Consider the following 26,968-nt stretch of genomic DNA (forward strand, 5'->3'; position numbering starts at 1 on the left):
TTGACAGGCTCCTCAGGCCCGGAAATAATAATTACTAGGCTATTACTGCCTTAGGACTAGGTGCCTACATGGGTGCCTCCTAAGCATACCCAGGTGTCTACCTAGGTCCCCCTACCTCCTGTACCACCTATCATCAACCGTCTCGCCCAGTCGCGTGGATCAGGTCTAGTCCTGTGGTAGTCGAAAGAATCGACGCAAGTCACGGCTTATCACGCATGCTTCTCGCGGCTCCTACTGTACATACTGCCACCAGGACTGCGCATCTGCTTCTCCAGATGATTATCTGATTCTTTCCACCCTTTGGTCTCACTGCGGCTGTTCTTCCCTTTGGCTTTACTTCTTGCACTGTCTCCCGGCCCTTGGTGCCGATTTCCCTCGCTTTTGAATTCTGAACGACACAATGTCCCCTGACATCCGGCTCTCCACCTCCTGGTTGAGCCGGGTGGTTCTGCTCTTCGCCTGCTTCTCACATGCCTTCTACATCCCTGGTATGCCGGCGGCTTTCTTTGACCCAATATCCCGCAATGCACGAGGTCTAACCAGTGGCAGGTTATTCAATACGGAGCTATCGAGACGATGAGAACATCCCCCTTCTCGTGAACAAGGTCTATTCCGACACCAGTCAGCTCCAGTATGCTTACTTCGACCTCCCGTTCGTCTGCCCTCCCACCGGCCACAAGCATCATGGCTCGTCCTTCGCCAGTGGCCACAGCCTACCTCTCAACCTGGGAGAAGTCTTGAGAGGCGACAGAATCAAGACGTCGGATCTGGAAGTCAACATGGGTCAAGACCTTGATTGTCAATACCTGTGCGACCGAGTCATCGGCCGGGAAGAGATGAAATGGGCGCAATCGCTGATCGAAGGCGATTTTCTCGCAGAATGGATCCTTGACAACCTCCCTGGAGCTACCTCGTTCGTCACCGTGGACCGAAGTCGGAAGTACTACTCTACCGGGTTCAAGATGGGGTATAAGGATTTCGACGTGGCCACGGGAAAAGAGCGATACTACCTATATAACCATCATACCCTGGTCGTTCGCTGGCGGAAGGCTCCCGGTAAATCCGGAGATAATGGGGGTAAGGTCATTGTAGGATTTGAAGTCTACCCGAAGAGCATCAGCGGAGGGCACCGCAACGAAACCGGATGTCCACTCGACGTGTCGGGAGAGCAAGACTCCCTTGCTCTTTACATTCCCACGAACAGCAGCAAATTGAGGGAACAATACGCAGACTCGTCCTACGTCCCAGCCGAGCCCACTGATGATGTGGATGACGATGCCACCATGACCATTCCATATACCTATTCAGTCTACTTTCGAGAAACCAACGATATCGAATGGGCCAATCGATGGGATCTCTACTTCAGCGATCAGACTGAGAGCTCGCCCACCCACTGGCTAGCCATTGTCAACTCGCTGATTATTTCCGGCATCTTGGGCGCGGTCTGCATCGTGATTTGGGGGCGGACCATGCAAGGAGACGTCAGAGGTCGAGGCGACGGTGTGCTAGAAGAGGCTCGGCTACGCATTACCAAGCGAGCAGAGAAGAAGAAGACCGGCAGCGGTATCCTTGAAAAAGGGTCTGAGGCGGGCCCTGAGGAAGAGCTCTTGTCCGATGAAGAGCCGCTGGAAGAAGTCAGTGGATGGAAGCTTCTGCACGGTGATGTGTTCAGGCCACCACCATATGGTGGACTTCTGGCTCCTCTGATCGGTTCTGGGATGCAACTTGTTTTCATGATCGTCGGCCTCCTGTCGCTCAGTTGCGCCGGCATCTTGAATCCCAGTTGGCGAGGAGGATTCTGGAATGTCGGCGTCGGGCTCTTTGTGTTGGCAGGCGGGTTCTCGGGATATCTCTCTGCGCGAGTTTACAAAACCTTTGGGGGCCAGAACTGGCGCAAGAACACGATGATGGTAAGTGCGGGTGGATGTGGCCAAGCGTGGGTAGAGCTAACTCGGTTCTAGACTGCCCTACTTTTCCCCGGCTTACTCTTCACCCTTGTCTTTGTGCTAAATCTGTTCACCTGGGCGCAAGCATCCTCGACTGCCCTTCCCTTCTGGACCCTGGTGGGATTGGCCTGTCTCTGGCTTCTTATCCAGCTTCCGCTGGTTCACCTCGGTTCGTATATCGGCTTCTACAGATCAACAGCTTGGGAACATCCGACTCGAACGAATCCCACACCTCGACAGATTCCGCCGCAGGTGTGGTATACGAAACATCAAATTACCCTTGCCTTGGGAGCCGGTCTGATCTCTTTTGCGGTTCTCTTCATCGAACTCATCTTCGTGTTCAAGTCGCTCTACCTTGATAAATCATCTTACTACTATGTCTTTGGCTTCTTGAGCATAATTTCGACTTTGCTCTCCATCACCATCGCCGAGACGGTAATCATCACGACATACATACAACTCTGTGCCGAGAACTACCACTGGTGGTGGCAGTCCTTTTTTGTGGGAGGAGCGTCTGGGTTTTGGATCTTTGTCTATTCGATGTGGTATTATGCGACCCGACTGCATATTGAAGGGTTTGTCAGCAGCCTCCTGTTTTTCAGCTACAGCGCGCTTGCGTGTACGGTGTATTCACTGGCGACGGGGACGATTGGCTTCCTGACGGCGTACATGTTCATCCGGCGGATATATGGGGGGGTCAAGGTAGATTGAAGGCCAATTGGTCATTCGATCGGAGAATTGGGGCCTCTGTCTCACGGCCAAAATCACGATAGACGAATTCGAGCCAAGGGCTGCTAGATTTGTACAGCATAGCAACCACCAAAACGATAGTAATGCAAGCGAACACCACGTCGATGGCCATTTAACTCAGTTCTGACTCTTGTACGGGGAATTCGGGGACATGGGCCGGGGTAGACCATCTGGCTGAATAATCATGGCGGTAGATATTGGACTGTGTTCTGTGTTCTGTGTATGTCCTCATCCGATGCCAGAGATGGCACAATTAGAAATGGCGACCATGTTGACCGGAAGGCGCGTAAAGGGGAAAATATGGCCAGTGACCGATAAGGACTATACTCTGTACGGACTACACCGTGCCTAGGTACCTAGGTAGTCAGTCAGTCCGTGTCCTTATTTTTGCGTTGTGCATGCACTCGAAGGGCGCAGGTGGATGTGTGGATGGTGGATCGCAAAGTACATTGTATCTACATATGTGTAATATTCTCCACACATGGCAACCGGGAGCGAGGACATGGCATTCTGTTTTCTCCGGGTTGAGCACGTAAGCTGGCGTACCGGGTCCCCATTTAGTCATTGTTCGATATTATATTAAAATTGTTCGGGGTGACTCACTTTTTTTCACGCCTTTCGTCGACATGGTCAACCCAGGCCGTCTTGGTGTCGGCACTCGGACCGCTGGTGTTCTAACTTCTGTGGCATCTTCATGGCCCATTGGATGCAATTACCAATTCCCAATGTCGAGGTTTTCTATGACTTATGACTCGATCTGCCCGTCGTGTCGTATATAAGGCTAAGCACCACGCTGAGTCCGGAGTGCGCCCTCCCCCTGTCCGGTATGTTGTCTCGTTATCAGTACTGCTAGTAGGACCTGTTGTCGCTGTGCTCCAATCACTGGCAGCCTTTCGCACCAGATAAACCACAACTTGAATCTGAATCACTGGCACCTCTAAACCCCTCCTCTCCCTCGCTTCCTCGCTTGTCACAAGGACAGGTACCGACCCCGAGTCAAGGGCCACCTTTTTCGCCGCATCTTGTCGCCGGCCTCCCACCCTTCCCCCTCCCCCTCCCTCCTCTTCCATAATGCAGCCATCCCGCCAATTGATATCTGGCGAAATGCCTTCCTTCAATACCTCCACACATACAGCGCCATCTTATTCTGCGCGACCAATGCCGGGCACTGGAACCGGGCGGCGGGGGTCAGCCCTGGCGACCGCCATTGGACTGCGGAAGAAGACTGAAATCGATATTGTGCTAGACGGCGAGGCGGAACTTGTCCACTCATACTCCACCCATGACAAGATCCAGGGTCGCGTGGAAGTCAAGTTTGAAAAAGAGACATGCTTCGACGACTTCAATATCACTTTCGAGGGCCAGAGCTCCACCTACGTCGAGCGGATAGCCACCACAGCCCCTACCACAGGCCGTACGACAGGAAGGCAAACCTTTTTGAAAGTCCAGCAGCCAATCAATGAAGGGTTCCTTCCACCGGACGGCGTCTTTCGAGCGAACGTGACCTACACGATTCCATTCACCTTCGTCGTTCCCTACCGGTTACTCCCCTTTGTCTGCACTCACAGGGTCAAGGATGAAGAATGCAGAAAAGAACACCTACAACTACCTCCGAGCCTGGGAGACCCCAGCGTCTCCGGGGAAGGTCGCACGCTGATGGATGATATGGCGCCCGACATGGCCAGGATCATCTACTGCGTTCGAGCCAGAATCACGAGATGGAATGCCGTGGGTCGACTACTCGAGTTGGCTGACAAGTCAGAGCGCGTGAGACTGGTGCCAGCGCGAGACGAAGCACCGCCTCTGATCATCGAAGACACACAGCTTTCCCACCACGTCATGCGGAAAGAGAAGAGCGTGAAGAAAGGACTGTTCAAGATTGGCAAGATCGGCCGTCTAACAGCAGAGACGAGTCAGCCCAGGAGCCTACGGATCCCGCATCCACAAAAGCGATCAACCGAACCCATCTCGACTATGACCACCATCAACCTGCGCTTTGATCCTCAAACCCCCCAAGATGAACCACCACAACTCGACTCGGTGGGGACCAAGTTGAAGGTCTACACCTTCTTTGGCGCCGCAGCTTACAGTCAACTTCCCGAGGCCGGAAAACACGACAACTGGTCGACGCTGCATGGAGTCTATGCCGAAACTGTCCCCTTGGCATCGCGCCGTGTGTCCACCGTTTCGTGGCTCCGTCACGACCCGGCTGAACGGGAGATGAGCTTCTCGTCTTCGGATCTTTCCCGCCGCCCTTCAGCGTATTCTACATCTTCCACCGCTTCGATCCCCGAGCCATCATGTTCCTACCAAGCCGGGATGCCCTTCTACACTGCAAGTGTGCTTACCCCGATTGCTCTGCCCCACGCCTCCAGCACCAATCGACCCCGAGTATTTGTGCCGACATTTCATTCCTGTATCGTTTCCCGGGTTTACTCCCTCGACTTGGATGTTTCCTTCCGCACTCCCGGGGCGAACGTTGCCAGCAGTCATGTCACTCTCAAGACTCCAATTCAGATCTCGGCCGAGGGAGGCGCACCACCGGCTCGAATGCATGAACCAGACGCGGCCATCGTTGCCGAAATCGAACAACAATTTAGACTCTACGAAGAAGGCCAGCTGCAACACCACGACCTCGGGATCGAAAGCCCGGTTTACGAAGAAACGAATTCGAGCCACGCCTTGGCGGGGACAAGGCATATGAGTCTCGTGCCAGAGCATGCCTACACAGCGGCGCGGTCGGACAGTGCGCCCGCCCTATTGTTAGATGTCGATACCAGCGCACCACCCGAGTACCACGTCAGTTCTGGTTTCAGCACGTACAGCGCTATGGACAGGCCGGGCGGACCTACAACTCAAAACGTGAGTCTTCGACTTTCTGCCTAAAAGATTCGATCCTTGTCTCTCGCTTCTTTTCTTTTCAATCCATGTCTTACCATCTTTCGTGTAAAGGCGAGGAGTGAGATGGACCCTGAGATCCGGCGTCTCGAGTCTGGGAGAGAGGTGCAGTCGAGTGAAGACGAGACGGAGACGAGAGAGTGACAGAGCGGAGAGGCAGCATGTTAGTGGTTGCATCCTTCCACGTGCAGGAAGAGATGAATGAAGCAACGACCGAGATTTGAAGCAAGCAAAGCATGAAGAAGATGAACGAACTAGCCACGCAGTCCAACGTCCAAAGTCATAATTCATAATTCATAATTGGCACTATGTGGAAGGCTTACTGTTTGCCCTGCCTACTACAGGAATACTACTGGCCACGGAGAAGCCACTCCAACTCCCGCATGGCCAGAAGGCCACCGATTCCACTGGCAGGGCTGATGCTCCTCGCTCTCTGAACGTTACGCCGACTCGCTCCGGCAGACAACGAGATCACTACCCTGGGCGAGCCACCAACCTAATCAATCACTTGACGTCTAAGACAACTCAATATCCTCCTCTTCTCTCTTCCTGTCTACCGTTGGACATGGTCAACCATAACCATGATTTGACAAGTTCGAAACATTACAACCCCCAGCAAAGGTGTGGGACTGTTAGGGTTGCCACAGCAATTGGGGATTGATGGCTCCTCCCATTTTTTCCATCCATGGCCTTGGTCTGGCGGATGACATGGCTCTTCAGTTTATAATGATCCTTTTCCTGTGTGAATGTGGTGGATAGGCTGGAAATGAATGAAATGAATGCATTAATCAGGTCTGACGAGAAGTGAAAGCGTATGATACCCTTTGTTCACGATATCTATCTATCTATCTATCTATCTAATCTATCTATATCTGAATAACTGCTAGCCTTGCGAGACGGTCTACATAAGTCTGTGTCATCTATTCATTCTTCCACGCCTTATGTCTGGTACGTAGCCGCTTTTGCGATCGCTGGCATGTATCCGCATACCGTACTCCGTCGTATGCTGTGGTACGTGCGCCTTAGGGTGAGTATCAAAATAAAAAATAGATGGCAGGTTCAAAATTTGAAGCCAGCCGGGCTTCCTATTAACCGGATTACTACCATCTCTAGAGTCTAGATACAATATGTATGATGAACAATCAAACATCAAACATCAAACATCAAACCAAACATCTACTCTAGAGGGCTATAGAGTACATTTCATAGTTACCTGGCAGTATTCGAATAAACCACCATTTGATGGATTCTGGCACCCCACCCTGAGGCTAAGCCCATATTTCCCGTCGCGTCGCCGGCTTTACGACCACGTTCCTTTCTGTCTTCTCCAACGCGCTCTTCAACTCGACTAGTATATCCGTCCTCGGACCTGATCCGCCGCCCCGCTGTTTGCTGTCTGCCATCCGCCATGCCGTGCCACTATCTACGTGGTATCTAATGTATGTATGCACCATTAGGGTCCGGCAGTTTGCGGATGCTCCGGCCGGGGCTCAGGGCTCAGAAGGCCTAAGGCTTATTGTAGCCTGAAGCCCCTACATAAGCCCTCAGTGAGGACCGAGCGGCACTCGGATATGTTCCGCGCATACAGGACACACTTTTCAAGACAGTGCTGCAAATGCGAATTTAATGTAGGGGGCATCTACGACGACTGACTGATTGTATATCTACGCATTCACACCATGGAAACGAGTGAGTGGCAGTGGCAGTGGCAGTGGTCGTCGTTGTCGTCGTCGTATCTTTTCAAGTTTTGTTTCTTCCCAGGCGGCAAATCCTAGCAAGTGTTGCCTTTGTTGTATACAGTCCTGTACGCACCGCCCACGACCGAAAGAATAGGCAAGGACAATGTACAACGACATCACGAAGCCTCCTCCACCGCTGCCGACGCCTCGCTTGCAGCAGTTGAAGCCTGGGGTTTCGTTGTTGCCGCCGCTCTCTCGCCGGGGCCATGGACCAGGACTGATCCTCTTGACTCCCGACGACAGAGACATAGACACAGACACAGACGGCAAGCTGGCCCTGGCCCTGGCCATCAAGAAAGGCGTGCCGTCTCTTCTGGTCAAATGGGCCGAAGAGGGCTACGCGGTGGTGGGCATCCAGGAGCGGGCGGCTCTGGCTGCTGGCTCTGGCTCTGACTCTGCTTCTGCCTCAAACATATCGACGCTGCTGACCACCGCCATCGAAGCCCTGTCACGCTGCGAAGAATGCGACGACCATGGTCAAGGCAAACTCAAAATTGGACTGGTCGGTTCGTGCTTTTCCCGCTTTCCCTTTCCCTTCCCATTCCCTTTTCCTTTGAAATGGCTTGTACAGCTAGAGCCACAGCAACCCTCGAGATTTGTTCCCCTCCCCTCTCCTCTCCCCTCTCGTTCAAGGCCAGGTCAGCCTTGGAATTGGAAGCGAAGTCATGTTAACCACTCCATATCTCTTTGCTGGCTTCAGTATACCATCCCAAGCTGTGGAATCTCGTGGCCCCGGCCTTGTCGGACAAGTCGGAAATCGTGGCTGCCGTCATCTACGCCACCGCTGCCGATGAGGCGAGCCTCGCCGCCACCACCGCAGCTCCAGTTCTACGACACCTGGCTGGTAGCTTTCGCTCCGGCTCTGGCGCTGACCCTGGCGAGTCGGTTGCCGTTCAGACGAAGCGGGCGTCGCTGCTGCCCTCCTCCTCCTCCTATTACCATCCAAAGGCCAAAACGCACGAGTTCGCCATTCCTTTCCAGCCATCTTTCGACTACGGCACCGAGGCGCTCTCGCACACTCGAACCCTGAGCTTCCTCAAGCCTTTGATGGGAGGGCCGTATTTCGACCTCGAAGCCATTTGGGACGAGCACACTTACTACGAGTTTGCCGATCGCTCGGTCGAACATACCATGAGCACCATGGTTCAGGAGCCTTACGTCAACCACATCCCCACGGTAAGTCTTTTCCATGTTCTGTTGGCGTTCCCGTTCTGTTAGTGTCCCGTATTGAGAGAAATCGTTTTGTTTCCCCAGATGAACGGAGGCATCGGCCGCGAACCTTTGACCGACTTTTACCGCCACAATTTCATCTTCAACAACTCAGCCGACACGGAAACCGAGCTCCTCAGCCGCACGCTCGGCATCGACCGCGTGGTCGACGAGTTCCTTTTCAAGTTCACCCATGACAAGATGCTAGATTGGCTGTGAGTGCTTGTTCTTGTTTCTGGTTCCTGCTTGGTTTGGTTTGGTTTGGTGTGTTTTCCTTGTTTGCGAGCTCCCCCCCCCGTTTCCTTTCCTTTTGCAGAAACTTCGTCGACCTAGATCTAGATCTAGAAGCAGACTGTGATCTCAGCTGACCCAAACCTGGAATTCTCTCGACCCAGACTTCCCGGAGTTCCGCCTACGCACCGAAAGGCCGAGGTCCCTTTCACAGCAGTCGTCAACATCCGAGGAGACCGCTTGTATCACGAACATATCGCATGGGACCAGGGAACTGTGCTGGTGCAACTGGGCCTCATGCCGGAATACCTCCCCTTCCCTTATCCGCTGCCGCCGGGGTCCACCGCTGCCACGCCCGGCAAGCAGGTCCAATATAGGGTGCCGGTGGCTGGTGTCGAAACTGCCTTGAAGATGGCTGATCGGAATTCGGTGCCGTCCAATGAACTGTTCAAGTATCGCATTAGAGAGGTCTGAGAATCTCTCTCTCTCTCACACACACACACACACTTTCTCTCTCTCTCTCTCTCTCTCTCTCTCTCTCTCTGTGTGTGTGTGTGTGTGTGTGTGTGTGTCTGTGTGTGTGTGTGTCTGTGTGTGTCTCTGTGTGTGTCTCTGTGTGTGTCTCTGTGTGTGTCTCTGTGTGAGAAGTTAGCCTTAAAAGCCCTTCGGGATCTTGTATAATACAGCATGGAGTACCCAGTTTCTCTAGGCATCCTGTATCCGTACTCTGCCTCTTTTCTCGATCCCTATCGTCTCTCAAGATTGCCTTTACCTGAGCGCTTCGGAGCCTCGTTATTGTTCGTAAGCGTGCGCACCTCCCCATCCCCCTCCCCCTCCCCGTAAGAAGGTCGTTTAAGAGAGAGATTACTCTGATTTTGGATTTTGGATTTTGGATTTTTTTTCTTCTTTTTCTACTTATGTTTTTTTTAATATTATTCCTTACTCCTTCTTTCTTCGTTTCGTCCTGTTACCGTGGTTTTGTGTACCCTTGCGGATACTTCTGAGATCATCCTTCCTACCATCACGTGTTCTTCTCCTTCTCTTTTGATGATCTCTGAAGTATCCATTAGTTTCTGCAGCTTGTCGAAGCTTTCCGTAACCTTTCGGGGCTGCGGATTCTTGCTGGGTTCTACTTGTGTTACTTTTCTAATCCTGCATGCTAAGTGTATTGCCGGGCCTTGGACTAGGAGTCGCGCTCGCACTCCGCCTCTTGTCAGTTATGTTGTCGATTGTTATCGTCATCCCTTGCCCGAGTACGCGGACGAGAATATCGCATATCCGACGTGGATCGCGTGTTAACCGTCTTATGCCTTCCCAGGCCGTCCAACGCTTCCAAGCCTCAGTATTCGAAACTGCCTCCCTCCACCACTCCCAACTCGTGCTGCGATACCAAGCAGGAGTACGGAGAGACAGTCGAAAGACCTGCTTCGCGGCCACCGAACCAGTGACCAGTGACCAGTGACCAGTGACAGCCAGTGAGCACGTAACGAGGGAGGCAATGTCGGAATTCCCCTGATAGTACTCCGTAGAGACACAAACCTCGTGACAAGACACACCAGGACCCAGGACCCAGGATCAGAGAAAATGTGCACTACTCTGATCCTCTCTTCCTCTAGTATTCTCCTCTGTAGCTAGCTCTACTGTCGAGACGTTATAAATTGACCGAAAAGGACCAGCTCCAGGTATAGGGAGCAAGGATGCCCTTTCTCAATAGGGCCTAGGTGGCTCGATTTGGTTCAAATGTTGTGTACGTCTGAGCCGGGCACAGAGCGAACAGGCAACCTGACCACCTCCCACCAGACGCAAGGCAGCATCAGAGAAAATGTGCACTACACTTTCTCTTCCTGCAAAGCGCACTGGCGCTGGTCACCGCCTCAGGAGAATTCAAAGCTGCATGACCATGAGTATGAGGCGGGTCTCATGCACATGTGAGAATCAAAACTTGGAGGTATGAAGGTCACCAGGCTGGGTGGATAAATTTTGTAATTTCGGCTGGCATCACTAATACTATAATTAGTGATTGCTGTATAGCGAGTCTGGTCTTTTTGAGTGTCTTATTGTCGTGATATCCCTGATAGGGAGACGTATAAGTTTGATTGCGAAGATAGAGTTAAAGAGTCGGCGCCCCAGGCACCCTAGGCCCATTGAAGAGATTGTGTCCGTGTAACCGAACAATTGAATGCATGATGCATTGGAAGAGACCGCCCCCTAGGGGTAACGATACAGGCAAGCGGGAGCGTGGCCGACATCTGCAATGTGTTTGCGGAAACCGCCAGTGCAAGATCCAGTCTGCGTCAGCTCAGTGCCCATAGTGGTGCAACTGCTTGCTCGGTCATCTCTGCCTCAGACTATCGGGTTCGGCCCATAGTACCTTCGGCGATACTTCAATCATCTTCGTGCGAGCTCTCCAATGGCCCTCGGGATGCCGGGTGAATAGGGACAAGATTTGGTTTCGCCTAATGGATAATTAGGGTACTCACACCCTGCACCGCGAGAAGGTACCTGTCCATTGCAGGGCGTTTGATGAAGATGGGGACGTGGTCTGTCGACTGTATAGGGATTGGAGCGAGGATCATTGAATGCCAGCCTTTCAATAGCTCCAAAGCCTTAGTATCAGTGTTACTTTCCTGAGACTCGCCAGCATCTGAAGCTGAATTGAAGGTATGCGTGATATGCTGGAACGGGCAGTGGTCAAGATGGTTTCATTTCATCGGCGGACGGCCCCAGGGCGCCCCAGGGCGCCCCAGGGCAGAGAGCATGGACCCGACGCTCAATGTCGAGTTCGGTTACCGCCGTATGAGAACCTTGCCGGTCGCTTTGCTAGAGCGGACATTCGTCCGCAGAATCATGGGCGCTTTGTCAGGGTGCTGAACGTTAGAAAAAATGGCATCTGTCTAAGTTTAGACGTGCTGGAGGAATGCTTGGAATTGTGCCGCCCTCTAACCGAAATCCTTGCAGTCATGCCGCGGGCGAGCGTCACCTTAGCCGTGAGTCGAGGCATATGGACCTAGAATGATCCTTCTACCCGAATGTCTCAAGGGCTTGCTGGAATGTCCAGATCCACGCAGTCGCTATTTGTCTTTACTTCTTTCATCATATTCGACCGCAGAACGAGTCCAATTGCGATCCTCTCCTCCTGATCGATGGCTCGAGGGTGGAGATCTATACATTGTCGTTAAGTTGGGAGGTGCTTCTGTGAGGTGAGCGGTCGGTAGTATGTCTGGTCTGTCTGTCTCCAACACACCCAACCCGTCCATAATATTAGGAGGAGGTTTGACGTCGAGTAGGCTTTGGTATAGCCTCGTCCGGTTGCTTGGTGAGAACCCGCTAGAGAGGATATTTTGTCCAGAAAACAAAGAATCATCCAGCTCTTGGAGTCGGACTCGACAGCTCATAGAATTTGGCTTGGGCTGCCGTCTTGACTGAAGATTTCGTACATTATAAGGATCGGCAACGTGAGGATCTGGGACATCCTGGCTCACCATCACAGTGAAAGGACTTGCGTCGCAGGCTTTCTGGACGGTCTCTGGAGATGAGAAGACGACGTCTACTTCTGTTTCATCGGTGTTATCCGCATTGACGGTGCTGCCATTCTTAGGAACGACTTTTGTGAAGGAGGTTACAGGACCGAAGGATTGAAGTCGCTTCAGGACCGCGGTGGACTCGGAGAGGGTGACAGGTGAAGGGGTAATCGTCACTCGGGCGTTCAGATTCTTGAGGAACGTCTTGGTGATGGACATGACTTGCCATACGGCAAATTCAGAACGAAGGTGGACTCGATACAGAAAAGGCAGAACATGCGTGTTTGGAGGATGCACCTTTACAGAGTGTGGCTGGGGTAGCAAGCCCGACTAGGGCTTAGGCCGTAGGTGGGCCGAAAATAGAGGCGCAGGGGGGATGCACAGTGCACACAACTCCGTTCTGCTTGAGGACAACACTGCAGGACGGAGTGGTCTACGGAGTGGTCTACGGATGTGTACTGTGTACAGGGGCTGAGGCGCAGCTTTGAAAGAATTACAGCTTTGTGAGCATCGCATGACAATCACCTACCTAGGCACATTGACGAGCCTAGCTTCAGGAGCCCTTCTGTGCTCAGACAACTTCGATACATTGTATGTACTGCCTGGTGGCTGCACGGCTCACACGCAGACTGTAGACTCGGAGGCATCAAGCCATGCTCACTGGCTGGAGCCGTGGGGCGCAGAAAGGAGGAGCAGGCTTAGGTTAGGCCCGCCAAAGGGACCCTGTGGCTGCGGCTGCTCGACGCCCAGCGCTACCCCCTGTACCCTGCTGGCGGCGCGTCTGGGATCCATATCCGGGTCAGCTTCCGCCCAATTCCTCGTCTCAACCCAAAAAGCCGCAGTCTGCCAAACCCATGAAGTGAGACTGCTTCACTGCCTTGTACTGCTTCCAGAATCCGTCTTTCTACACACGACGTCCTCTCAGTCCTCAAGTCTGCTCTATTACACATTCGTTCGTTCCTCACGCTCCTGCTAGCCACAAAATACATCTCTAGACGCCCACCCGGCCGCAGTCACCTCAACGGACACTTCGAGTCCCTGGACTTTTCCCTTCGCTTAGGCACGCTACTTCAAACGTCTCAGCCGCCAATCCTCTTCTGTCATCCCCTCTCCTGGCGTTTCAGCCGCAGGAAATTGAACTACAGCACAAGCTCATCACTCGGTCCTTCCTTCTCCGCGTTCTCTGCCATCTTCGAATGTTCTCTCGAGCCTCCACTGTGTAACGAACTTTCTTCAACCCCATATTGTCGACGTCTAGACGTCGTTGAGCCGCGCCACAGCCATCTAGTTGTGGTGTTCTTTGTCGAACCTCCAGAATCTCAAAACATTCGCGCCCTCAGTCGTCAAAATTCGTTCCCACGAGGCCCGGACCTCCCTCCTTGGAGGTCAAGCCGAGACCTATCAACCCCTACCCGGGGGCTTTCACCAGCGTGAAGGACATGTCGTGAACGACTTCGAGAAACGAAGATCACGATCGATCATGTATAGACCAAATTCAAAATGGACCTGGACATTCACCTTAGTCGCCCTTGTCCAGGCCGGTATAATCCTCGCATTCGAGAGGTAAGCAACCAACTGCGTTTGTTCTTCCTGCTTCCTGCTCTGACATTGTTACCAGTTACGTCTTCGCCCACTTCCAGATCCATCTTAGAGGAGTCGGCGCGACAAACACGACTGCTTCGCGTACAATCCCCACCTTTTTGACGCTGTACATTTTCGGATTCGTTTACCAACTTGTTCTGGTCTGGGACGCCCTCCGAATGAAAAATACCATTCAAGTCATTGGCCTGATCATGTACAACGTCGGACTTCTCATCTATGGCTCTGTGCAAATGGAACAGATCAAGGATGCGGTTTTCCAGTTGGCAGAAGATGACTTTATCCGTCGGGAAATCTGGCGAGACACCCAACCATTCTTGATCGCCATTCCATGTATCTTGGCCTTGGGAACTGTATTCATGTCAGTCTGCGCCTGGAAATTATACGACGAATTTGCCTGGACGATCTACAAACGCATCTCGGCTGATCTGAGGATGAAGCGTCGCTATCTTCAGTACCAGGTCTATATCGCGTTGTTGAAGTTCGACTTTTTCTTTTTCCTCGGATTCACAGTTCAATTCGTGGTCATTGTCACGCAGCGCCAAATCGAATTTGCCTTGACCATTGCCGCTATCCCGGTCACTATCCTCATTCTTCTTGCCGCCGGTTGGTTCGTCCGCAAAGAAAGTCTCTGGGGTACCATTGGAGTTATCGTGAGTCTTGTACCCACATCGAAGTAGTAGGAGTTATGTGCTAACGTGTCGTTTCAAGATCCTCTACTTTGGTGGCCTCGCTTACTTCATTTTCAAATTGGTCCGCATGTACTCGCCATCCCATCGAGATGCCTACCTCCCTGCTAGGAAAGAACTCACCACTTTCGCCGTCTTGACCCTCGTTCTTATAGTCCTGACCATTATTGGCGCATGCCTATGCGCCAATAACTACAACCGCGGTCTGAAACCCTACGTGAACAAACCGACAAGCATTGACGACGACGAAAAGCCCATGGGAAGCGCTTATGCCCCGTACGCCACCGAGATGGAACCTGGTGTCAATGGGAAGTTACCGGCAGTAAGGCCTTCAGCGAGCAGGATTGAGATTGATTGAACACTGGTCTGGAAATTCCCTTGACTTGGATGGTGGTCAGCCGGCGTTTGTGTTGTACTGTACACCTGCTCCAAGCAGGATTGATGCCCATTATGAGGAGTTCTAGGCTTTGGGCGGAGGATTTTTTGGTATGAACTGGGCTGGTCCGAGGACGTCTGCGACGAACAACGAACCACGAAGGACAGATGTGGCATTGGATGGATCTGATCATGAACTACACATATAACATGCCAGACTGGCCCATTGCTCTAGTCTACAGGGTGGCAGGTTGCTACAATGTGAATTTCAACCAATCACCGGAGTGCCAGCTCATATACTCTGTACCGTGGACCCCTTCGGCGTGTTTCCTTTCCTGCGCCGTTGTTGGTAGGGCTGGACAATCTGTCTTGGACGGCAAACGGTTTATATGGTTGATATCATGAATCTCCCTAGTAGATGTAGCTCTAAGCTCGGATTATGAATTCAACAGTGATACGATGTCACGACTCGAGTCATCACACAAGCTGTATTCTGCCACAGTTGTCACAACCGCCTCAAATTCCAAGGACCCGAAATGATGATTTGGTGATGGAAGGTTCGGTGCACTGACTGGACAAGTGACGCTCGACAAGCAACAAACAAACTCCTTCTCATTGATCCAACGACCAGTGTAGCGCCATGTCGAATTCCCGCTCCCAAACTCTTGCGCCCACAGCAAGCAGCAAGACATTACGGTTGGCATTCGTCCCTTCGTGCGTTCGTCCCATTCATCGAACCAATCAATCATCCATGAAGATCTGTACAAGCTGAGTAGCTGGGCGCTTCTCTTCTACCATTTCGTCGCTGATCTTCCAAAACGCCGTCGGGCCCGCCGGGCCGTGGGCGTCGTAATCCTTGTCGAACCAGTTGCCGAAAATACCTCGAGCGGAGCGGAGACCTCCGACCTGCACGCCTTCGCTCCGCCATCGCTCTTCGCCGTGGAAGACGCTGAATGTCGTCCAGCGGATTGCGCCGCCGGGTGTTTGCCGAACCGTTCCTGTCGAGCATGTCAGCCGCGAGCATGAGCGAGAGAGGGCAGATACAGGAGTCGACGAGTCAGAGGAGACACTCGCAAGATAGGTAAACGAAGTGGGCCAATTACCTTTGATTCTCGAATTCGCGTTAGGATCCCAAGCCATGAACGTCGAGCGGCTCGTTCCTTCGAAATGGACGACGGGGAGATTCTTTCCATCCTCCTCGCCGGGTTCCTCGATCGCATTCACCCTCAACTGCAGCCTGATCAGTCTGAATGCCTCCCGGGTAGTGATCGGATCACGATCTCGGTCGGGTGGCACGCGGCCGCCTTCAAAGTTGAATGAGAACAGGTCGTTGTAGTCCAAAAAGCACACGATCCGCATCCAAGTCCCCGTCACACCGTACGGGTCTATGGCGTCGAGGTCCGGCCGGAGTGTGGGCGTCGGTGTCCCGGACAGAGGGCACGACACGAAACTGTTGGGTGCGATGCCGGAGAACGCATTCTCCCACGGTCGAAGGATTGAACTAGATCCGCTACTAGAACCTGCAGCAGCAGTTGCTGAGGATTCGGACGTGATCGCAACGGGTATGGGGATTCCAAGCCCACGCCGCTCAGTGTATATGTGATGGTTGTAGGCCAGAAGGATCATGATGGCTAGGACTTTCTCCCAATCCACGCGCTGGCTGCCGTCGTCCAAGAATGGACCCCACATATTAGCCGCCGTGTAGCGGCGTAGATCGTATACTCGCGCTCGCGCATACGGGTGCACATGCCGGACAGGATGGGGGGGGATACTGGCAGCAATTGTTGCCAACGTCATGTAAAGACAGGGCTCTTCTTCCTCTGGCGGTGGGGGCGATGGTTCAAGATTCATGCCACTGAGTACGTGCAGGTGCGCGGACAGTTGACAGAGGGCCTCAGTTGGTGCGACGGTCCATGACTCCGGCCGGGCTAGCGAGAACAGACTTGATTTGCACAGGAAGTCATTCGCATTGTTGGACTTCTGGAACAGGTCGGCTAGAAAGTCGGTGGTCTTGGAGTTTGAAGCGGCGGCTTGATACGCAAGCTCCACAGACTTGGTCAGCACTTCTTCGAGGCCTTTAGCCTTGGGGTGGTAGACGGCTAGTCAGCATCGACATCCAGTACCACGGTGGGTAGGGGCAGGGGAGGGGAGTACTTTGATTTCAGCGTCTTCCGATAGGAGTATCTTTTGCATGTTCACAACTTTAGCCATCCTTTCTCGCCATGATAGAGGAGCATCTTCGGCATCGGCAGGAGGATCCTGTAGTACATAGAAGTGAGTGGTGGATATCACGATATCACGAGTCGGCCCCTAGCGTCTTACAAGTCGAGAAAGGTAGATTTCTTTCCATAGCAACTCGTCGGCCTGAATGACCCTGTGTAAGTATCGACATGTCTTGGACAGCGAGGCAAGGTCCGTAGGCTCGACGTTGAGAAGAATGTGGTGGAGGACTTCCGGAGGCTGATCCAAGAGTTCGGCCATGGCGGAGTTGCCCGTGGGCTGCTGAAGGTGAATGGTGTGCTCGATGGCGCGGGGTTGGGCTAGAAATGGACCCTGAGAAGGAGAAGGCAACACCTATTGCTAGAGAGGTAGACAAATATCGAGGAGGGAGAGGGAGAGGGCGAGGGCGAGGGAGGTGAGTGAAGTGTACTCCGTAGTGGTAGTAGTACTGGTCATCTTGTATCACGCGAGATGCGCCGGAGATAAGAAATCGGTGCCTGCGTACCCGGTATATTGTTATTCCAGCTGCGACATTGGCCTGGCCTGCCCACCTTGCTACTACTACGAGTACCTAGATCAAGGTACTAGGAGAAGGTATGTATGTACGGAGTATTCTGTACTTTGTACTCAGTCTGCTCACATACACATACGCTCACGCCAGCTCCTTCGTTTCCCTGTCGTTAGCCAGCCTGTCTACCACGCAATAGTCATCTTTCCAGCCTGTGAGACGGTCGGAAGTCACTGCTCCGAGAGCCAAAGCCTTAGCCGACGGTAATCCGGTCTGTCCGATGCATTTTGAGCTCCAACTCCAGCTATTCAACCTTCCCGTACTATGTCTATCGATGATTACCTACTCGAGATGGCATGGCATCTGCTTTTGAAGCTCCCTGCTAGCTTTGTCGGTGCAAGTCATGAGCGCACCAACGCGTCTAGGGCGTAGGGCCACCCAACATCAAATGCCACCCGAGAAAAAGACCTTGTATAGGCGCCACTGCAAAGAGATGGCCCTTCAGCGCCCTGTACAGTTTACGCTTCCGTGGTGGGTGGACCTCCAGTCACGCATTCGAGTACAGTACGCCCCAGACGGCCCGAGAAACCCTAATTTTAAAAAACCCAGAGCAGAACCAGAGACATAAGAATTATGGTATCTTGGCTTGCGAGAGACATCGTTGTCGAGAACGAGCAAGATTGATGAAACTGTGGTAGGTTCAGGAAAACGCGGCTTTGACCCTACAATAGCTGAAAAGACTCATCCGACGGTACGCCCACCGTTCCCCTAGCTGTGCGCCTTGCCTAGCGGACGACGCCTTGAGCCCAGCAGGACAGACTTTGCAGGCAAGTACTAATAAAGGTGGCCGTATTCACCCAAGAGCAAGTGGCAGGGCCTTTGTCTCTCATCGCAGTCGCTGTCCATCCACACCGCACTGTCCAGCTTCACCACCACTTTGGATTTAGCATCATGTACCACCTACGTCGCTGCATTCTCGCCCTAACACTGAGCTCCTACTTTGCGGTGGCCTTGACGTTGAGTGTTCTACCAGCGCAGCGGATTACGCCGACCTCGGTAACATGGAACAAATGCCTAGATCAGACTGATGGTCTGGATTGCGGGACGTTGGAAGTGCCAATAGACTGGGACGACCCTTACGGACATACAATCCATCTTCACATGAGTCGACTGAGATCCGTCAAAACGATTCCGCTAGGAACACTGTTCTTCGACTCGGGAAACGTTGATAGGCCAGGGAGCCTGCAATGCACTGACGGTTCGACATTCTACTACCGCTTCAGCCCGAGACTACGCTATAACTTCAACATCGTCTGCCTCGACCGTCGGGGCATTGGAGGATCCAATCCCGTTAATTGCGACGCGGCGCTCTGGAACGAGATCGGGTCTTTCTTCCCCACGGACCAAGCGGGCTTCGATACGCTGAACAGCTGGAGCCTGAAGTGGGCAGACAGCTGCTACGAACGCAGCGGCCTCGGCATCGGTGTAACCGACGCCACCACGGCCGCCCTAGACTGGGAAGCGGTGCGCATCGCGGAGGGCGAGTCGAACGGCGACAGCATGATGAACATGTTTGCACAAGGGCACGCGACGAACATCGCCACCCGGTACGCCGAGCTGTTCCCGGAGAAGGTGCGGGCCATGGTGCTCGACTCGCCCATCGACCACTCGCTGAACCAGAGCGAACTGCTGCGCACGGTCAGCCTGGCCAACGAAGATGCCATCCTCCGCTTTACGAAGTGGTGCACCAGGCACCCCCAGTGCCCCTGGCAGAAGCGCGGGCCGTTAAACCTCTTGGAGGGTCTGGTCGCTGCCCTCAATCGCAGGCCGAAGCACGAACCCCTATGCCTCCCTGAGCACCGCGGGGATTTTCCGCAAGCAGGCAACTGTCGCACCAAGGTCAGCGGGCACCACATCATCGAGAACATGGTGAGGCGGCTGGACGACCCGACCGACGAAGCCTACCAAGCGCTGGCGCAAGACCTAGCTGCGGCCCTTGACGGCTTCCCCGTGAACCTGTCGACCCCGATTGCGGTCGGCTCGGACAGGCACTTCGCCAATACCGCCACGCACTGCGCCGACTGGGGCACCGATGTCAAGACCTTCGAGCAGCACCGCGCTCTGCAGGAACTCGCGCACGAAGCCGCCCCGCGTACCCTCGGCAGCGCATCGGTCATGAGGGCCATCAGCATGTGCATGAACTGGCCCTATCCCGCCCGGAACCCGCCGCGGCCGGTCGACGACAGCCGCGTCCGCCTCGTCCGGCATCCGACTCTGATCCTCGCCTCCGCATACAACCCCTCGGCTCCCCTGTCTTGGGCACAGAGCTTGCACCGCCAGATTCCCAATTCCAAACTCATCACCACGACCGGAAAGGGGAACCCGGCCCACCACTGGTCGCAGAGGGCCCAAGACATCGTCGAGGAGTATGTCGTGAAATTGAATATCGAGAATGTGGAGTTAATTCCTTGAATCTTTGACGATATTGATGTCCGGAATAGGGGAATTGCAGAATTGCAGAATTGAAGAATCGAGGCTGGAGAATGTCAGGCTGGAGAATGTCAGGCTGGAGAATGTCAGGCTGGAGAATGTCAGGCTGGAGAATGTCAGGCTGGAGAATGTCAGGCTACAGCTGGCACCGGTGGTCAGATGGAAGCCGGAGACCGCTGGTAGGCAAGTGAAAGCCGGGTTGGCCATGAGTCAAGTAGGCTATGGAGAGAATTGCGACTGCGGACTGTCGTACTATGCCTTATCACCAATGCTCTTTCACACACCGTACTCCAAGGTTAGTTGTCTCTTGACAAGGGAGTCGAAATTAGATAAGCGTGTGGGATCAATAGAACGGAATACAATCTTTAAAGGTTGAATAAGCTCTCCGTTTTTCTGCATTCACTCGGCCGGTAATCGCTTGCGCAAGAAAAGAAACTGTAATATCTATCACACACTGGCAGCGGAGATCGTTGATCGGCTCCTTCTGTTCAATCAAAGCCCCCTGTCGTTGGGACTGGGCCTTTCATCCAATGGAAAATGTACACAACCAAGCAGCCATCCAGTGCACCACCACAGCAGAGTGCCGAGTCTTTCAAGGTGTCACAGGCACGCAGTATGAACGACTCCCTTCCCTGCATACTAGTGCTCAATCCAGACGCCATTTTGGCTCTGCTTTAGCGTTGTCATTGGTCCCATCGCCTTTATTCATTCGTTCGTTCATTCATTCATTCCATGCTGGCACCAGCATACCGATTCGTGCCGCACAGCCCAAACACCCAGGTAGCCTCCTTGGTCCCGGGGAACTGCATCATATACACCGTCTCTTTGCCCATAGTGACTCCGCCCGTGTGGCCAATCTCCTCATCCTCGGTCCAGACTTTGACAGCGATGCCGGTCTGCATGATTCGTTCGAAGCAGCTCTCGCCCAGGACAGCGTCCAAAAGCACTGCTTCCGGGTCCTTGTTCCGGGTCAGGAGGAGTCTTTTCTCAAGACCATTGCCGTGCACGCGGTGCGGAGTGTGATTAGCGCTCGCAAGACGCGGGCCACGACTTTGGCCTGGCTGACCGATGACAGGTGTGATATTAGACGGTGTTCGGCTATGTGCTGGCGTCGCGGGGGGCGATGGTTCGACAGAATCTCCTGGTCGGCCGGGTGCCGTTGGTCGACTCTCCGTAGCAGCAGGAGCAGCAGGGGTCGATGCTGGCAACACACTTAAACGTGCGGCACCCAGGTTTTCCCAATGTTGCCCCTTTCTGACGTAAAGCCGGATCTTCATGTTGTTGACCATGCCTCCTCCATTGGCCGCTGCTGCACTGGTGGATGGAACATTAGGTCCGTCCTTTCCTGGGACAAAGCCAAGTTGACTAGGAGCTGGTGTGCTCGAGCCGGACCCGGTGCCGGTACCACTACTCGACGAGTACAACGACGCGCCGGTGCCGCCATTTCCGTTTTTGCGGATCACCGAAGACCGGTTCAGATTGAAGGCGGAGCTGACACCGAATCTTCTCAAAGCAGAAAATGCACTGCTCATGGTCCCAGAACTTTCGACCGACATGTCGACGGATGCGGGTGTTGGGGCCGAAGAGGCGCGGTAGCTGGATTTCTGTCGACTGCCGAAGCTGAACCATGAGCTCGACCGTGAACGGCTGTGGCTATCCTGGCCGACATTGAAAGTCACTGATGGCTGGCGCCGCGGGCGTGCATTCTGAAGTTGAATGTAGGTCGGGTTGTTGCATCGCGCCCAGTTGATCATCCCATACAATGCCTCGCACTCCTCCGGGTTCCTTGAGCGAAACATCACAATGCTGGTTGTCTTGATCCTGGAGTTGGGCGTTGGGGGAGATCTTATCGAGATGTCTATTGCTGTGCCTCTTCGAAGAGCAACAATAGGCGTCAACTCGAAAGCTACCAGCGGGTGAATGGCGAGTGAAGAAGTTCGCGAGTCAGGTCCATCGGACTTGCCGGCACCAGAGACTGCGTGCGGATCTGAGTGGGCAGCCGACATCTCGAACGCTTCGATCAGGCCCGGGGAGATGACAATCGAGCACTCGTCGGGGTGAATTTGCTCCCACTTTCCTTTGTCGGACCAGGAGCATATCATCGCAATCATTTTGACCTTCTTATGCCCCGGCACCGTTTGAGACGAGGGCACCCTCCGGTAGGGCCCCTGCGAGGCTGAATCTGAAGGGGCCAAGGTCCGTGCCCCGGTCGACGGTATTGATGTCGGAGGCCCCGCCGGCTTTGACGGCCGTCGCCCACCCGCCGTTATGGCCACCAGCGGTGTTGGCTTGTCGCCGGACTCGGACATCAACGCATCGGAGGTGTCAGAGGACAAGTCGCTGGCACAGTCTGAATCATATTCAGAGGAGCTGTCTGAAGTTGTCGACGGGGCGTACTCGTGCTTCAACGGCGATGAAGTCCTCCTCTTCGCCGTCTTCTCTACAGAAGGAGCGACGAGAGGAGAGCCAGTCTGGGGACTGGCCGAGACAGACTTCGCCGGGCGCCCTTGACGTAGGGTGTGAGGTGGCGGCGATGGAAGACTTTCGGTGAAGATCTGACCTGTTGATGAACTCTTCGTGTGCTGCCTTGACTGTTTGGCTTGTACCTCCGCATCCTGCACTTGCACGCTTTTGGGTGTCTCCGAGTTCCTGGAGCTGGGTGCAGGAGCGGATGGACTCGGTGGCTGCTGTTGAGGACGGATTTTCGAAACTGTAGGAAGCTCCTTTGATGGTGTCGAGGACAATGCCCGCTGATAACTTGGCCGTGAAGGAGTTGCGACTGGGGCGGCATAGTCTGAAGAAGTGGATTCACCTCTTGTAGATGGCTGAGGAGCTTGTGGTCTGGTTGAGGATGGTTCAGCAATGTCGACTTTCGAAGGTTGAGTGTATCTGGACGTAGGAGAGGTCATCCAGTTATGCGAATCCTGGTCTGTCCTTCTCAGGTTCGGCGACGGTCTGGCATCTTGACGTGTAGCTATAGGCTTCTCTTTCGGTGGAGTTTTTGGAGATACCGCTTGGGAAGGGGTCGGCGGGACCGTCGCGTTCCTCGACTGCTTCCCCGGCGGCTCGAGTTTGGACAATGCAGAGTTCGACGGCGATGACAGGGCTGTGAGGGTTGCTTTCACTGAGCGGTCGGAGATGGTAGAAGTATCCGAGGACACAAAGGATGGTGTGTGCCTGGTGTCCGCCGCCGACGAAGTGTGGAATTGAGGCATAGGCTTCGTGGCTAGCCCGCCGCCCAGATTGAGCCGTGGCAATGGTTTATCTAACAGAGGCCTCGTGTGTTCAGAGCGCTGGCTCAGATGGGTGCGACTTCCGATGACGGATGGCTCACCAAGTGGTACATCCAAGGCTTCTGGAGTGTCAGTAGGACCTAAGGTCGCACTCTGGATCTCTTGTTTTGAGGAGTCGGCATCCTTCGATGGCTTCTTGGTCGAGGCGGGCGGATTTTTGACAAAGCTGGATGTTCGATTGAGTCTTGGGGGCAGCGGGTTCGAACCAAGCATATCCATCCACTCAGTCACAGCTTGTGTGTCGTCGGTTTTCAAGGCAAGTAGTTCATGCCACTCTTGACCCAGGCCGGCCCTACCACGTATCATGACCACGAGGTCGAATTCCTTCTCACCGCGTCTTGCCGATATCGAAGCCAACTCGACCGGTGCAAAGAGCAGCCACTTCCCAGTGTCGTCGACCTCACAGATGAGCACATCACCTCCAGCAGGATCACCGCGGGCATTGTCGCGGAAGATCATCTCCACGCCGCAATCCATTCTTTGTCCGGTAGAATGATACAACGTTAGGTTGAAAAAGTCCCTGGCTTTGACCCGACGAGACTTGTTGACGACAACGCCAGTGATGGCTGCCATTGTTCGTATATCGCGGACTCTCATGGCATCAATATTTGCTGCGGCTTCATCTTCCAAGCGTGTCTGTTCCTCGTGATGACGCCGCTTAGCCATCGCCGTCAGGTCGTCATATATGTCAGCCGCACGCGCCGCCAGAGGCTTGCCACATTCATCTCTGAGGCGGCTGAAGGTTTTACTCAGGCCTTTCAACCTCACCAGCGGTCTTTTCAATAGGTATGCAACATCCACCTTCTTTCCCTCGGTGTCGACCACGTCGCCAGACTCATCTCGAGCCATGCCTTGTTCTGTCGGGCTGGATTTTGAACTGTCTAACGGTGCGAGGTTGATGACAATGTCCTCAAAACCGAGCCTCCATGCTTGAATGTAGTCTTTGTACGCTCTTTGCGCGTTCTGCGCCCAGCCAAGGATTCCGTCGACGTCCTGGCCGGGGACGCGGCTGTGCAAAGTCTTCAGCCGCTCAAGCGCAATGCCCATCTCGATGATAGGCTGGGTGAAGCTCATCTGATCAGTGCTCGAATTTGAAGATGTGAACAGTCCTGCCGCTGCAGCCGAATCCGTCTTGGAGAGGACACATTGTAACAAGACCGGTATTACACCATCAACCAGAGTTCTTAGTTCTCGCACATACCGCTCCTCGTCTGCCATGAATGCGCGCACTATTTCTTGCACGGTCGGTGAGTGTCTTGTTTCTTGTGTGCTCCTCTTATTCCGTACAGAACGACGACTCCTCCCTGTTCTTGGTTGAGAAAGGACTGACATCAGATCTTCGTGTGTTGTGAGCTTGCGCTTGAGGCCGCAGTTACCCCCCGCGATCGAGTCCTGAGGAGCTGGTACAACTTGGCTCTCGGTCAATGTCTCCACGGAGGCAACGGCTGGCAGAGGATATGTGCCAGTGGGTGAGCACGGCCGCGGAGGCGCCCATGTTGGATTCAGGTCTCTTCTCGGAGCCGCATATTCCTCGCTCCGAATTTGGCTTTCATCTGGCATTTCAAGATGCACTGACGACTTCTTACGAGGAGAATCTCTCTGGCGACGATGTCGTGCCCCTCGCCTGCGTAACGACGACGGCGACCCTTCTGTATCCTGCCAGTCATCTCTCCCAAGGTCCCGGGCCGTGGACGGAGAGCCATGGTGGCTGCCTGCAAGGTATGTCCCTTCACATGCTTGAGCTCCACCGGGAGTTGGTGCATCGTGTTCTCCTGAGTCTTGCTGCGGTTGTATAGTATCCCAGATCTTGTTAGGGTCTACTATATACGACTTCTCTGCTGATCTTCTGCGCTCAGTTCGTTTCCTCAGTGGACGCGGGACGTCGACTTGGGGAACTTCACCCAGTGTAGCTCCATCCACGAATGGATCCGGTTGCTCATCAAGCCACGCCTCGATGCTTGGTAGCCTTTTGTCCATGGAAGGGGCTGAATCTGGCTTCACGAACATATCCATTGTTTTACCAAACAGCCCGATCTTCCTCGACCTAGATTCGTCCTTGTCCAAGGGCCCGGTGGGGGCCCTCCCAAGCATTTCGACATATTTACTCCTTCTTCGGTTGAGGCCGTCACCTTCTTCTGGGCGGATGGATGTCTCGGAGTATCTGTCCATTATACCCTTATCTGTTGACTCGGCGGTCAACTGGCGGGCGAGATTGTCATCGACCAGGCTTTCAACATCGGCCAGGCGCCCATCCTCCCCCATCCACGCTTCTTGGTTAGGCGGGAGAGCTGTCACCCTGATCCCGTCATCGCATACTGGCTTCTGTTCCGAGGCTTGATCAGAATCAGGATTTTGTTGGCGATGTGATCTTCGTCGCTCCCGGCGCTTCTCTTGATTCGATGTATAAGAGAGGTCATACTGGGTCGACAGCGGGCGGATTTTAGGAGCGGATCTTGCAGTCTCGCGATCCTTGGCTTCTCTCTTCACTTTCCAACGGCTGTCACTGATGATGCGCTTTCTGGGCGCACTGAGACTTCTGACCGTCCTATTGTGTTGCTGGTCTTCTTCTTCTGCTGCTGCGGCTGCTACTGCTGGTGGTGGTGGCTTGTTCCTTGTCCGACCCTCTCTCCGAATTGCGTTCTCATCTCCATACTCCGACTTTGGTCTCGAGACAGTGGATGGACAGTCCGAGAAGGGGATCGATCTGATGCTCACTGCATCCGGAGCCGGCGCATTGGCCGCACCCTGTGCCTGCCATTGCCGAATGCGATCTTGCACGGAGCCGGAGTCGTACAGCCCGGAAGGACGATTGGGTGTTACATTGTGATCTCTCAAGGGAGACGACGGCTCGATCTGCTGGCTTTTGGGCGGTCTGCGAGCAAGATTCGGTGACGATTCTGCTCGCATTGGTGGATTATTGTCTCGCGGTCTGTTCAAGGCACGGGCGTGCTTGAGATGGGCGTCTCGAATGGGGAGTTGGGTCGGTAATTCAGCGGCGTCGAGATCGAGTGCAGGCGCATGGTGGTATGATTTGGCATAGAATGGCCGACGATCTGTCCCGAGAGTGTGAATCGTCTACTATCTTGGGCTCCAATGAGCATAGCCAGTGGCAGCTAATAATCAATTGGAATACAAGGGACTATGTCGCAGGTTCATGCAAGGCGACATGCAACATGCAGCCTGCGTCAAATGCATCGGCGTCGGTCACTGCACGTAGTGGAGCAGCCCGTTTACCGGGCAACCGTCGCCACCCAAAACCAGCCACCAGCCACTTCAGCTGTCAAGGCCAGAAATCTGGCTTGCTCGAGAACCGGCGGCTTGGCTGGCAGATCGTTCTACTACGTACTCGTTCGGAGTCCTGACTTCGGAGGCCCATGAACAGTCGCCGATTGCCACGATGGAGGCTGTGATTGTCCAATGTGTGCAAGGTATTCTAGACCTGTACAGAGCAGTTAACATGCTTGTTACTCCCGGAGCAGCTGCATTCTCTACGCAGCCAA

The 26,968-nt window shown here is 53.9% G+C and overlaps 8 protein-coding genes across 8 annotated transcripts; 5 read left to right on the plus strand and 3 right to left on the minus strand.

Moving 5' to 3' along the window:
- Positions 1-400: 400 nt before the first annotated feature.
- Positions 401-2,657, plus strand: A1O3_01234 (uncharacterized protein; the record flags this gene model as incomplete). Its single annotated transcript, XM_007731382.1, has 3 exons — positions 401-488; positions 550-1,910; positions 1,962-2,657. 3 exons carry the CDS (start codon positions 401-403, stop codon positions 2,655-2,657), a joined length of 2,145 nt encoding a protein of 714 aa, XP_007729572.1.
- Positions 2,658-3,854: 1,197 nt separating this feature from the next.
- On the plus strand, positions 3,855-5,582 carry A1O3_01235 (uncharacterized protein; the record flags this gene model as incomplete). The annotated part of the gene is made up of 1 exon (XM_007731383.1): positions 3,855-5,582. The coding sequence occupies one exon, from the start codon at positions 3,855-3,857 to the stop codon at positions 5,580-5,582; it is 1,728 nt and encodes a 575-aa protein (XP_007729573.1).
- A 1,854-nt stretch (positions 5,583-7,436) lies between these two features.
- On the plus strand, positions 7,437-9,247 carry A1O3_01236 (carboxymethylenebutenolidase; the record flags this gene model as incomplete). The annotated part of the gene is made up of 4 exons (XM_007731384.1): positions 7,437-7,839; positions 8,034-8,509; positions 8,588-8,757; positions 8,938-9,247. The coding sequence occupies 4 exons, from the start codon at positions 7,437-7,439 to the stop codon at positions 9,245-9,247; spliced, it is 1,359 nt and encodes a 452-aa protein (XP_007729574.1).
- Positions 9,248-11,844: 2,597 nt separating this feature from the next.
- On the minus strand, positions 11,845-12,513 carry A1O3_01237 (uncharacterized protein; the record flags this gene model as incomplete). The annotated part of the gene is made up of 1 exon (XM_007731385.1): positions 11,845-12,513. The coding sequence occupies one exon, from the start codon at positions 12,511-12,513 to the stop codon at positions 11,845-11,847; it is 669 nt and encodes a 222-aa protein (XP_007729575.1).
- Positions 12,514-13,774: 1,261 nt separating this feature from the next.
- On the plus strand, positions 13,775-14,940 carry A1O3_01238 (uncharacterized protein; the record flags this gene model as incomplete). The annotated part of the gene is made up of 3 exons (XM_007731386.1): positions 13,775-13,857; positions 13,913-14,546; positions 14,605-14,940. 3 exons carry the CDS (start codon positions 13,775-13,777, stop codon positions 14,938-14,940), a joined length of 1,053 nt encoding a protein of 350 aa, XP_007729576.1.
- A 758-nt stretch (positions 14,941-15,698) lies between these two features.
- On the minus strand, positions 15,699-17,438 carry A1O3_01239 (uncharacterized protein; the record flags this gene model as incomplete). The annotated part of the gene is made up of 6 exons (XM_007731387.1): positions 15,699-15,955; positions 16,061-16,477; positions 16,541-16,766; positions 16,821-17,039; positions 17,112-17,216; positions 17,280-17,438. 6 exons carry the CDS (start codon positions 17,436-17,438, stop codon positions 15,699-15,701), a joined length of 1,383 nt encoding a protein of 460 aa, XP_007729577.1.
- A 1,198-nt stretch (positions 17,439-18,636) lies between these two features.
- On the plus strand, positions 18,637-20,157 carry A1O3_01240 (uncharacterized protein; the record flags this gene model as incomplete). Its single annotated transcript, XM_007731388.1, has 1 exon — positions 18,637-20,157. One exon carries the CDS (start codon positions 18,637-18,639, stop codon positions 20,155-20,157), a length of 1,521 nt encoding a protein of 506 aa, XP_007729578.1.
- Positions 20,158-20,900: 743 nt separating this feature from the next.
- A1O3_01241 (uncharacterized protein) lies at positions 20,901-26,375 on the minus strand (the record flags this gene model as incomplete). Its single annotated transcript, XM_007731389.1, has 1 exon — positions 20,901-26,375. The coding sequence occupies one exon, from the start codon at positions 26,373-26,375 to the stop codon at positions 20,901-20,903; it is 5,475 nt and encodes a 1,824-aa protein (XP_007729579.1).
- Positions 26,376-26,968: the final 593 nt, after the last annotated feature.

Source organism: Capronia epimyces (assembly GCF_000585565.1).
Source record: "Capronia epimyces CBS 606.96 chromosome Unknown aczIQ-supercont1.1, whole genome shotgun sequence".
Taxonomy (NCBI): Eukaryota; Fungi; Ascomycota; class Eurotiomycetes; order Chaetothyriales; family Herpotrichiellaceae; genus Capronia; species Capronia epimyces.